General features: G+C 36.9%; 1 protein-coding gene across 2 annotated transcripts in view; it reads left to right on the forward strand.

Annotated features, from left to right (window-relative positions):
* The window catches only part of LOC150100517 (enkurin), a 119,114-nt gene that overhangs the window by 86,300 nt on the left and 19,636 nt on the right, over positions 1 to 13,178 (forward strand). For both annotated transcript variants that reach the window (XM_090403144.1, XM_090403145.1), the window contains exon 4: positions 1,157 to 1,303. In XM_090403144.1, the coding sequence (XP_090259270.1) occupies positions 1,157 to 1,303 (147 nt within the window). The remainder of the gene's footprint in view (positions 1 to 1,156; positions 1,304 to 13,178) is intronic.

The following is a 13,178-nucleotide window of genomic DNA, read 5'->3' on the forward strand; positions in this document are numbered from 1 at the left end:
TCCTTTTGAGAGGAATGTATTGCACTCATCCCAGACGACCTTTATAAAGCAATAAATGTTCGTCAATAGTCACCAATTTCTCTGGCGTAATCGAATTGCCAAATTTTCTATTCAAATCTTCATAAATTGTCCAGATTTTGTTGAGTTTTGGGTGAGGGTGATTTGCTGGATCAAATTCATCATTATTTGAAAAAATGTAGAAATTGTTTTATGAGCTTGAAGCGTTTCCCGCTCATACAATCCAGAAAAAATTGTGTATATAATAATGGATTTTTTGTCCAATAATGACGGTATTCTGGTTTTCTTACTATACTTTGCAAAAGTACAACAGCCAAAAATACTCTGATTTCATTTGGATTTGTGTCAATACCAAGAAGTCTTTTCTTTACTATGGGTACAACTCCTCGCATATCTATTTGTTTCATCCACAAGACGTTGAATCAATTGATCATCAAAAAAAAAAGTTCGAAGAAATTTAGGCAGTTATAATCGTGAGCAAAAAATGTGCAAATGCAAACAAAATAGCTGATACACGCTGTTGGCAACTTTTCTCGGCTGAAAGGAAATAGGCACAAAATTGTCTAGCGTGTATATGTAGGTTGTATTTATATGTGAAACCAAAATTCACGGTCACACGTATTAACTTGGGTGCACAGAGAAAATTCAGTTTCTTGGATCCGAGTTAACTTGGTTGAGTGTGTTAATGGGTTAAATACTGATTCTTGCTATAGTCTCATGATTTCTTAACTGTTTGTTTTAAACTAAAAATCTGATCCTGGCAATCCCTATTTTGACTAAATCACTTGTTCTTCTTCAGTTTCTCTTCCACAATTTTTTTAGCCTCTTGTCAAGTATTTAATAAATCTTACTTTGAACACTTAGTAGTGAAATTTCTGTGTAATTCTCATATTCAGTTTTATTTCCCTTGCTATAAATGAGTGGTATATGAAATCTACTTCAGTCTTCTGACAAGGCCTTCTGTGGCTGTGCAGTGTGGATTTTAAAACCTTTACCTCTTTGATTGATTATCTCATCCTCATAAGTTTGTTTATATTCCTAACCTATCTATTTTTATTTTGTAATGTGTAATAATATTGTTTTGTTTTGTTTTGTTTTTCCCCCACAAAAATCCAAAATTTCTAATTTTATAATTTAGGAGTTTGGAAAATCACCCAAGTATCTTTTGAAACGTGGAGAAGATATGAAATATGCGAAAAATGCATATGACAACTTCGTAAGAGACCAGTATTTGAAAGATGCTCCTCATAAGCTAACAGATGAAGAAAAAAATAAAATGCTGGAGGTAAGAAAACATGCACTAAAGAATAAATCTTGCATATCTTTATGCTTTCATTGGTTCTAAAGTGTTTCCATGATAGAAGTAATAGTGATTTAACCTTTGGTTGAAAATCTGAGGTCAGATCTTGCCTAGGATTCAAGGAATTTTTACAGGGATTTTCATCTGAAAGTGAGTAGCAGAGATATTTCTCCTGAAAAACAGACAAGACCAACCACAGGATATGCATTTCAGAGACATAATACACTATGGCAATTTTTTCTTTTAAGGTTACATGGTGGTCAGCATTCATAGTGAAGAATTACTTTATTTATAATTAAGAAAATAGCACTTGATGTTTTCGACCTCTGTGTTGAGCTCATCATCAGGAAACATACATATGCACAGGACACAAGCTACATGACACAAAAAAAAAGTAGTTAGATTCATTGATCTAACCTAACCTAATCTGAATGCTTTGTTAATTGTTTACCCTAGCCTGACCTCTGATGAAAAAAAAAAATAACTAAATAAAAATATTACTAATTTATTACTAAAATATATTCATAAATATAAATTAATTCACAAAATAAAATAAACTTTTTATACATATCAGTATAATAACATACAGATGATTAAAAAAAATTATAGCAGAACTACATTAAACAATTTTTATAGTCCTCTCTTATTAAGGTTTCTTGTGTTTGGGGTTGTTCTGGATGCTATATGGGTTGAAGATGGTCCTCCAGATTCTTGGAATTATTAATCCATCATTCTTGTTTAGATTCGGATAATGTTTCAGCATCTTTATTGTTTTAGAGATATTGTTTTCAATCTCAATGGTAAATTGGATACGTTTGTGTTGTTTGTTCAGGTGGCTTAGGAACGTATTTAATGTTTTGTAGCCATGGGACCAAATAGTGAAAATATCAAGATATCTGAGCCAGACTTTAGGTTTGCTGAATCTAGAATGCTTTGCTCAAAGTCTTTCATGGAAAAGTTAGCTGGGGGGGTGGACAGTGAGCCCCATGACCTTCCCTTCTTTTTGTAGGTAGAAATTATTTCACCACAATGACAGCATACCTTGAAAAAATGAACCAATTGGTACCCGACAACAACACGTACCAAATGGTTAAGTACAACCCTACAAACTGCATCAAAAAGAAAATGACAGAATTAATCAAGCCAGAGGAAACAATTAAAAAGCTATGACTGCATTATGCCCACATTCCCAGAATTTATAGCCTGCTTAAAATATACAAAACAAACACACTGCTATGACTGATAGTTAAAGGAATCGACCACCCCAATTATCACTTAGCCAAGAAACTAGTGGCTACAGTCAATTCATTGACTGTAGCCAATGAGTTGGTAAGTCATTCCTCCCCCCCCTACATCAAAAATACACAACACTTAATAAATAAAATTAGAAACATCACACTCAATGACAAAGATTTATTAGTCATATTTGACATAACTGCCCTTTTCACTGATGTCCCGATTAATGATACTATTCTTCTCACACAGAACACATTTCCACCAGATATCACAGCTCTCTTTGCCCACATACTTAATGTGGCAAAATAATTTCTACCTACAAAAACAAGGTATGGCCATGGGCTCACTCCCCCCCCAGCTAACTTTTACATGGAAGACTTCGGGCAATGAGCTCTAGATTCAGCAAACTTAAAGCCCAAAGTGTGGCTCAGATATGTTGATCATATTTTCGCTATTTGGCTCCACAGCCACGAAACATTCAATACATTCCTAAGTCACCTGAACAAACAACACGAATGTATCCAATTTACCACCAATATTGAAAACAATAGCTCTCTTCCTTTTCTAGAAACACTTGTCACGTGTCTTCTCTCAGGCTACCTTTCTTTCATGGTCTACCACAAACCTACACAAACAGGCCAATACATACATAAAAATTCATACCGTCATCCAACACAAAAACTAGGAGTCATCAGCATCCTCAAACAAAGAGCCCTAACAATCTGCTGAAATGAGCAGGTGCTGAATAAAGAATATGGAATTATTAGCTAAATGTTAATAAAAAATGACTGCAATAAAAAAAAGTTCACAAGATCCTCCACAAAAATATCATTAAAAGAAAAAAAAAATTACAAGAATGCCATAGCTATACCATACATTTGGGTCATATCAGAAAAAAATAGAACACTACATAAATACAATATTAAGGCAACCTTCAAACCACCTGCAAAATTAAGAAACTTACTCAGCTATGGAAGAGGTATGGAAGAGGATCCAAAGATCCTCTTCCATACCTTGTCAACCCAGGGATTTACAAAATTCAGTGCACCTGCAATCTACCCTACATAGGGGAAAACAGGGCACACCATCCCAATAAGAAAAGATGAACATAAACAGCATGTTAAATTCCTCCACTATGGTAAAATGGGCCTGTCAGACCATGCACTTCAAACATATCACAGAATCGACTGGGAAGGCACAAGTCCCACACTGCACCACACCAAAACTTGATTTGAAAGAAAGTTCAAAGAAGCCTGTGAGATGCTGAAACATCATCCAAATCTAAAAAAGAATGATGGATTAATAATTCCAAGAATCTGAAGGATCCCATCTTCAATCCATATAGCATCCAAAACAACCCCAAACACAAGAAAACCTTAATATGAGAGGATTATAAAAATTGTTTAATGTAGTTCTGCTATAATTTTTTATAATCATCTGGATGTTATTATACTGATATGTATAAAAAGTTTATTTTATTTTGTGAATTAATTTATATTTTTAATTAAAGGTGAATGAATATTGAACTATTCAATTTTTTCTGTTGATGAACTATACATATGCTACAACACATATCATTGTGGTTATTCACTACTGTTTTTGTGCTATACTCTAGTACTTTGGATGTGCTACAGGATAGATAATTGAATGAATATTGAACTATTCAATTTTTTCTGTTGATCTATACATTCCGGATCAATTTTCTCCATGGAAGCACAAGTAATATCAGACTTCTACTTCTGCCTGCATAGCCAAGATGATACATTCTTACTTTCTTTATTCTTCACAGTATTACACTCATTATATATCAGTAGTCTTAAAATTCTGTACCAATAGGGAATCTTCTATACATAGAATAATAAGGCACTTCATTCAAATGAAGAACATACTTCAGAAAAGTCCAGACAGTAACACTGCACAACATTAGACCCTTATAACCAACATATTAAAGTCATTTGTTAATAATGGGCAAAATAATTAAAATAGCAATTTGTCCATATATGAAACTGTATAGTGTGAAAAACCTTTAAGTTTTCTAAATAGTTTTGCATATAATTATATTTAGATATTCTTCTCATAGAAGGCTTATACGTTGGTTATGCATTACTAAATCACTTAAGTAATTGATAACATAGATAAGAATATAAATTAAATTACACTTTAATAAATTTTCCGATATTTCGGCAACATCATGTTGCCATCTTCAAAAGGAACTTACAAAAAAGGTACATGCACGTAGGCACTATAACATAGTAACTGAGAATGAAGTGATGAAGCTATTGTTCTCCCAAAAGTCCTGATGGTGCCCCCTAGCAGGCTAAGTAGGTGTTCTTGGCTGTTGAGCTGAAGGTCTGCTGATGTAAGCATCCCAAATTTGGAGTAGTCTCATACAACCAAATTTGTTGAGGTTTGGAAAGTTTCTTAGGGCTGAGGCTGATTCCATGAATAGTCTTTCTAATTTGTATTTGCTACGGTGTATTACTGTAGCTTTCTTCCACCATATTCTGTGGCATGTATTTAGAGCGTTGTCTGCAAGACCAAAGTGGCTGTACATGTGAAAATGGATGTAGTCCTTGTGTTTTGAAATTCTGATATTCACTGTCCTGCCTGTTTGACCAAAGTAAGAGAGTTTACAGCTGCAAGGGACCTGGTATACACCAGGTAGGTCTAGGGGAAGCGGTTGGTCTTTAGTGGAGCGGATAAGGGATGCCAATTTTCTGTATGGTCTGTAACAGGTCAAATCATGTTTTTTTAAGATTTTGGTGATCTTTTCCAAGGTACCTCGGATGTAGGGAATGGTGATGGATTTAGAGTAATCCTTGTAGTGGAGGAAAGGAGGGGGGGGGTTGTGGTTTGTTGGTTTCAATATTTTTGGGATTTTTTGGGGGGAATAGCCATTGGCTGAGAAAGTGTTGAGGATGTGATTTAGTTCAGTGTTTAGGGCCTTGTAGTTAGAACAAATTAGTTTAGCCCTGTTGTATAGTGTTTTCACCACTCCGTATTGTTGTGAATGGGGGGGGGATTGTTGGTGAATGTATCTTCCTGTATGGGTGGGTTTTCTATAAACTGAGAAAACCAAGGTTCCATCAGGCTGGCAGGTGACTAGTGTGTTTAGGAAATGGAGTCTGTTGTTTTCCTCTTTTTCCAGGGTGAACTTGATTCTGGGGTGTAGGTTATTTAAGTGTGTTAAGAAGGAGATGAGTGTATCAGAGCCATGTGGCCAAATAGTGAACACATCATCAACATAGCAAAGCCATATGGTTGGTATTTTTGTGGAGCACAGGCTAAGGCTTTTTCTTCAAAGGTCTCCATAAAGAAATTGGCCAAGGGTGGGGAGAGTGGTGAACCCATGGCTGTCCCCTCTATTTGTTTGTAGAATTTTCCCTGCCAAACGAAATAGCCTGAGTTCATTGTAAACTGAAATAGGGCTGAGATATCGGGAGAAAATTTAGCTTGGATTAGCTCCAAAGTTTCCTTAAGTGGGACATTTGTGAATAAGGAGGAGATGTCAAAGCTGGCCATTATATCAGTATGTTGGAGTGTAAGGTTTTCTATGCTGGCTTTGAAGTGGGCTGAGTTTTTTATGTGTAATGGTGTGTTGCTAGTATGGTGTGTGGGGGGGATCAATGCCATCCACTATGGGATGTAATGGCACATTTTCTTTATGTGTTTTTGGGAGTCCATAAATAAGGAGGATATAGAGTTAAATGGCTTTAATCTGTTGGTAACTTCTACAGGCCAAGAAGTGACTTTTTTAAGGAGCCTGTGAAGTTTTGTGATTTGTGAGTTAGTGGGATTGTATTCGATAGGGAGGTAAGTAGCCCGTTCTAATAGAAGAGCATTAAGCTTACCTGTGTAGTTTTAACTGTCTTACTTTGACCAAACAGGCAGGACAGCGAATATCAGAATTTCGGAACACAAGGACTATATCCGTTTTCACAAGTACAGCCATTCTCTGGATACATGCCACAGAATACGGTGGAAGAAAGCTACAGTAATACACCGTAGCAAATGCAAATTCGAAAGACTATTTATGGAATCAACCTCAGCCCTAAGAAACTCTCCAAACCTCAACAAATTTGGTTGTATGAGACTGCCCCAAATTTGGGAGGTTTACATCAGCAGACCTTCAGCCCAACAGCCAAGAACCCCTACTTAGCCTACCAGGGGCACCATCAGGACTTTTAGGAGAACAATAGTTTCATCACTTCATTCTCAGTTACTGTGTTGTCGTGCCTACGTGCACGTGCCTTTTTTTGTAAGTTCCTTTTGAAGATGGCAACGTGATGTTGCCGAAATATCAGAAATATTTGTTGAAGTGTAATTTAATTTATATTCTTATCTACCTTGTCAATTCCTTAAGTGATTTAGTAATGCATAACCAACGTATGAGCCTGTCTACGAGAATTACCATCATCCACGGAGATGCCATCGCATGGAAGGCCCGCCAATACGGTAAAATGAAGTTGAAGTTATCTACACAATTAAATCGTCTAACTTTCCTAAAATGCTGCTGGGTTAATCAGGTAATCCCATATTGTGTACAATTCAAGCACCGTTTTGTTTCACAAAAAGCTCTCTGTATCTCTAGAGAGACTAACCACGCCAGATACGCTTTACTTCAGGAACAAATCACCGCCATGCGGTTTCTCTTAGCGGACATTAACAAAGCTATTCATGCTTTTGAAGAAGAGCTTTCGTGCACTTTAAATCACGAGCTTTGGTCAATTTTACATAATGTCTTGTGTACTGCCGCAGACAAAGAATTTGAAAAAATACGAGATCGACAGATCAAAAAATTCGAAAAATTAAACAAGAACTCTACTGTCAATCCAAAACTTCCGAGTAACACCGTAATCAACCTTTCTTCAGTCACCCTGAAGCACTCAACACGCCTTCACGTGGCCGCAACTTCGTCGTTGCTCCCAGAAAAATACCTAGTGAGGATATAATCCAGATCGAATGCGGAACCCGCCACCTTCCGAATCAAATCGCCAACAGTGTAAGACTGGATGTAGCTTGTTTCCTCTCCAAAGCAAGACCACCAAAAACGAACATATCCAACAAGGAATATAAAGCTCTGCAGGAAATGAGGAATAATAAAGAAATAGTTATCACCAAAGCGGATATGAGAAATGCAACTGTAGTACTTAACCAAAAGGACTACACAGGTAAGCTTAATGCTCAATGCACCTCTATTAGATCGGGCTACTTACCTCCCTATCGAATACAATCCCACCAACTCACAAATCAGAAAACTTCACAGGCTCCTTAAGAAAGTCACTTCTTGGCCTGTAGAAGTTAACAGATTAAAGCTGTTTAACTCTATACCCCCCCCCCCCCTCTATTTATGCACTCCCAAAAATACATAAAGAAAATGTGCCATTACATCACATAGTGAATGGCATTGATTCCCCACCATATAAATTAGCTAAACATTTGGCCAAAGCTCTCACACACACTATACTGGCAACACACCATCACACATAAAAAACTCAGCCCATTTCAAAGCCAGCATAGAAAATCTTACACTCCAACATACTGACATAATAATCAGCTTTGACGTCTCCTCCTTATTCACAAATGTCCCACTGAAGGAAACTTTAGAGCTAATCCAAGCTAAATTTTCTCCGGATATCTCAGCTCTATTTCAGTTCACAATGAACTCAGGCTATTTTGTTTGGCAGCAAATAGAGCGGACAGCCATGGGTTCACCACTCTCCCCCACGTTTGGCCAATTTCTTTATGGAGACCTTTGAAGAAAAAGCCTTAGCTTCTGCCCCACAAAAACCAACCATATGGCTTCGCTATTTGGCTACATGGCTCTGATACACTCCTCTCCTTCTTAACACACTTAAATAACCAACACGCCAGAATCAAGTTCACCCTGGAAAAAGAGGAAAACAACAGCTTCCCTTTCCTAGACACACTAGTCGCCCGCCAGCCTGATGGAACCTTGGTTTTCTCAGTTTATAGAAAACCCACCCATACAGGCAGGTACATTCGCCAACAATTCCCCTCCCCACACACACACACACATACAACAATATGAAGTGGTGAAAACACTATACAACAGGGCTAAACTAATCTCTTCTAACAACAAGCCCCTAAACACTGAACTAAATCACATCCTCAACACTTTCTCAGCCAATGGCTCCCCCCCCCAAAAAAAAAAATATTGAAACTAACAAACCACAACCACCCTCCACAAAAAGGATTACTCTAAATCCATCTCCATCCGAGGCACCTTGGAAAAAATCGCCAAAATCTTAAAAAAACATGACTTGACTTCCTGTTACAGACCATACAGAAACTTGGCATCCCTTATCTTCTCCACTAAAGACTAACCACTTCCCCTAGACCTACTTGGTGTATACCAGGTCCCTTGCAGCTGTAAACTGTTTTACTTTGGCCAAACAGGCAGGACAGCGAATATCGGAATTTCAGAACACACGGACTACATCCGTTTTCACAAGTACAGCCACTCTGGTCTTGCAGACCATGCTCTGGATACACGCCACAGAATACGGTGGAAGAAAGCTACAGTAATACACCGTAGCAAATACAAATTAGAAAGACTATTCATGGAATCAGCCTCAGCCCTAAGAAACTCTCCAAATCTCAAAAAATTTGGTTGTATGAGACTGCCCCAAATTTGGGAGGCTTACATCAGCAGACCTTCAGCCCAACAGCCTAGAACACCTACTTAGCCTGCCAGGGGGACACCATCAGGACTTTTAGGAAAACAACAGCTTCATCACTTCATTCTCAGTTACTGTGTTGTAGTGCCTACGTGCACATGCCTTTTTTGTAAGTTCCTTTTGAAAATGGCAATGTGATGTTGCCGAAATATCGGAAATATTTATTAAAGTGTAATTTAGATATTCTTGGGACAAATAATCCACCAAGCCTTTGCTTAACAAAAGTGAAGCAAGTTGAACACTTAGATATGGCCTGTCTCTGGCTGGGTGATATACAGCCATAGAGAGGATAAGGATTACAGAAATAATTCTTAATAAATTCATTAATTTGGATGAAGATTCTCTAGACCTGATAGCTCTTACTGATCAGAAAAAAAACAACTTTCTATCTAAACATTTAATGCAAGTAGATTCAAGTAGAAACTCAGTCAAAGAAGCATTTTTTATATGCATCCCACCCATGAAATGGTAAACCTATAGTACATTACTATGGTATGGCAGAAAAGAAAAAGGGGGAATGAAAGAAAGAAACGGTACTAAACTTTGACACTCCCTTCAGTATGCATGCTATGAGATATGCCATTTGTTTTAGCAGTTGTGTTGGAAGAAAAAGATGTTTATTGTTGAACATTATTTTTGCTCATATAGAGCAAATGGTCTAAGCCTACAATATGTTTGTGAACAGAAATGGGTACCACCATAACCCACCTTTAACCATGCTACCAGCCAAGACGTCTATAGACATCAAGATTATCATGGATGCGAAGTGCATATTAAAATTATAATACGATTGATATTACATTGAAATATATCAGGATGCGTATTTGATCCATAATGGCCAGTAAGGTGGTTAAACCTTGATGAACTAAGGGATAAAATTACAGAATATGTTCAGCAGATGTCCCAATCCTTGTTTTCCAAGATGACAGAAAACCTTCGCATGTGCTCCAAAACTTGTCTTGATAAACAAGGTGCCTGTTTCGACCATGTAATCTACCATCATTAATGCTTTATTCGAGCAAGATTCCACTGATAGTTGTGGATGTACATATCATGTGTAAACATATTTTTTTGTTAATAAACCTGTTTGCTTCATACTGTATGCTACAACACATATCATTGTGGTTATTCACTACTGTTTTTGTGCTGTACTGTAGTACTTTGGATGTGCTACAGGATAGATAATCTTTGGCCTTGCTAAATTACTGCTTCAGGCCTCTGAACTCTTATTGAGAAATAAAATTCATACTGCCACTAAAATTACTCAATATCACTTATACCCATAATGAGATTTGAACCAACAGAGAGAGAGAGATCTTGTTTTTTGTAGATATCTCTTTCTGCTGTTCACTGAAACTGGCTAAGGAGTTCACTGAAACTTGCAGATCTTACTGAGAACCATCTCTATAGTGGTTCTCAGTAAAATCTGCAAAATACCTCTGTACAGCTGCAATCACCTCTTGATTCAAAGAAAAATGCTGACTAGCGAGGAAGAGTTTTAGTTTTGGGAAGAGATAGACGTCAGAGGGAGCCAAATCTGGGGAATAGGGTGGATGTTACAATTCATAGTGCAGCTCCCTTCATTTTCCAATTGCCAAAACATCTTTGTGGGCAGGTGCATTGTCTTGATGAAAGATTATTTTTTTTCTTCTGTAAACCAGGTCTTTTCTCATGAATTTTTTTCGTGTAGTCTGGTTAAAAGATTGGAATGATGTTTCCCGGTTATTGTTTTATCCTTTTCAAGATAATTAATAAACAAAATGTCTTTAGCATCCCAAAACACCAATGGCATGACCTTTCCTGCGGATGGAACCGACTTTGTCTTCTTTGGTGTTGAACAACCGGCTTCTGTCCACTATTTTGACTGCTGTTCGGATTCTGGTGTATAATGGTGAATCCAAGTCTCATCCATAGTAATAAATTGATGCGCAAAATCAATTTTATTCTAGTTAAAACGTTCCAAGCACTGTTCAGAGATTTTCATGAAAGTGCATTTTTGATCTGCTGTGAGCAAACGTGGCACTCATCTTACGCAAAGCTTTTTCATTTGCAATTCTTCATGCAAAATATATCCTACACGTTCTTTTGAAAAGCCTATAGTCCAATTTCACGCACTTTGACTCAGCGGTCTTCCAATACCATATCATGCACTTGATCAATGATTTCTGGTGTTGTTACACTTTTTGCACATCCTTCACATGGATCACCTTCTAGGCTGGTACAGCCACGTTTAAACTCGGCAGCCCATTTCTTAATTGTCGAAAACAAAGGAGAAGAGTGCCCATAAATATTTATGAACTTTGAATGAATTTCTTTTGGTATTAAACCTTCTTTTACAAAGAATTTTATAATCTCACGATACTCAATTTTATCCATTTCAAGGGATACAGACAATACTTTTGCTTCAGACAGCTGTATAAAACAAATTACTTGATGGAATGACTTGCAATTTCATATGGATGCTTATGACAGATGTACGAACTTAAAAAAAATCTTGCTGATAGTGTTGTCATCTATGGTCGAGGCTGAGAACTTTTCAAACCACCCTCGTAAATGAGAGCAAGTGATCTTAGAGAATATAGAAAAAAATGTATGCAAACTAAGCTTGCATAAAAGTGGCTGAAAAAAAGCTGTGGGAAATTTTGGAAAGAGTATTAAGAAGAGAAATACCATTAAAAATATACACTATGGAATGTAAGTTAAATGAAAAGAAGATTAATGCTGCTTGGATACTAGTCATAAACTGTTATAGCAGCAATCTCTATATTCATTCTAAAGGTTAAGTAAGGTAGATAAAAATGGATTAATGAAGATATTAATCATGCAGTCTGAAAAAAGAAGAAGAAGAAGGGGAATTATAGAATTCCTCAAGAGAAATAAGTAGCTAAACTAAAAAAATGTTATTTTTAATTAGTCAGGAATAACAATGGCAAGCATGCATTCATAGCAAATGTGCACTTTCAATTGTTATTCCTGTTTTCACTAAAGCATACATGAGATGAGTAAAGGCTAAGAAAAATTGTGAAAGGGGAGAATGGAGAAGAAAAAGTTGTGTTCAGGCCAAATGGAGGAGGTCGGAATTAGACTTTCACTTCTGAGAATATAACAAGGATATGTGTTTAAGTTCTGTAGATCTGGAAAAGGCACTAAGAGAAAAGCTGTCAAAATACCTGAGTTATATGATGTAAGGACATTACGGAAGTGAAAGGATGCAAGGATCTACTTAGAAGTGAAAGTTACGAATGTTACAAAAAACTGAAATGAAACAAAAGCTAGAGAAACCGAGAGAGTGGAAGAGTGCAAGGATGTAGAAGCAAAAGTTACAAAAATTGGAAATGAAACGAAAGCCAGACAAGGCAGCAAAAGAAAGTATGACTGAAGAAACAGAAGTAAGGTGCGGCAGAACGAGCGAAATTATTGGAATGCAAGATTTAATGAAACAGTTATTGAAAATGAAAAATGAAATGCGGAATATGTGGAATGATGTTAGATGTCTAGTGGAAACTAATTAAAGGGTGCAAGAGAACAGAATGAAAGAAAAAGAGTGAAAGAGGAGACGAGTGATTCCAGGATAGCAGTATATAGTGACTCCATAATTAGAGGACTAGTTACTGAGAGAGCCCATCATAAGGTCTGCTATCCATGTGGGAGAATGAGTATAATAATTAAAGCATTGAACATGAAGAAGAAATGAGCAAGAGAGTTAGTTGTGATTGTGGGGACAAATAATTTAAGTGGACATAAGAAGGATGCGAGGAAGAATATTGTAAAACTATTGAGAAGAGTGAAAGATAACAATGTAGTAGAAAAGGTTTTCAATGTGTTGTCGAGGTATGACGGAGATGAGTTGTGACAGAGCCAAAATAATGCATGATATGCTAACGGAGCTGTGTGAGGAGAAGGGAGTGCAGTTTGTGGATGTA

Source organism: Typopeltis vanoorti, chromosome 13 (genome assembly GCF_054136105.1).
Source record: "Typopeltis vanoorti isolate ZY-2024b chromosome 13, IOZ_Tvanoo_1.0, whole genome shotgun sequence".
NCBI lineage: Eukaryota > Metazoa > Arthropoda > Arachnida > Uropygi > Thelyphonidae > Typopeltis > Typopeltis vanoorti.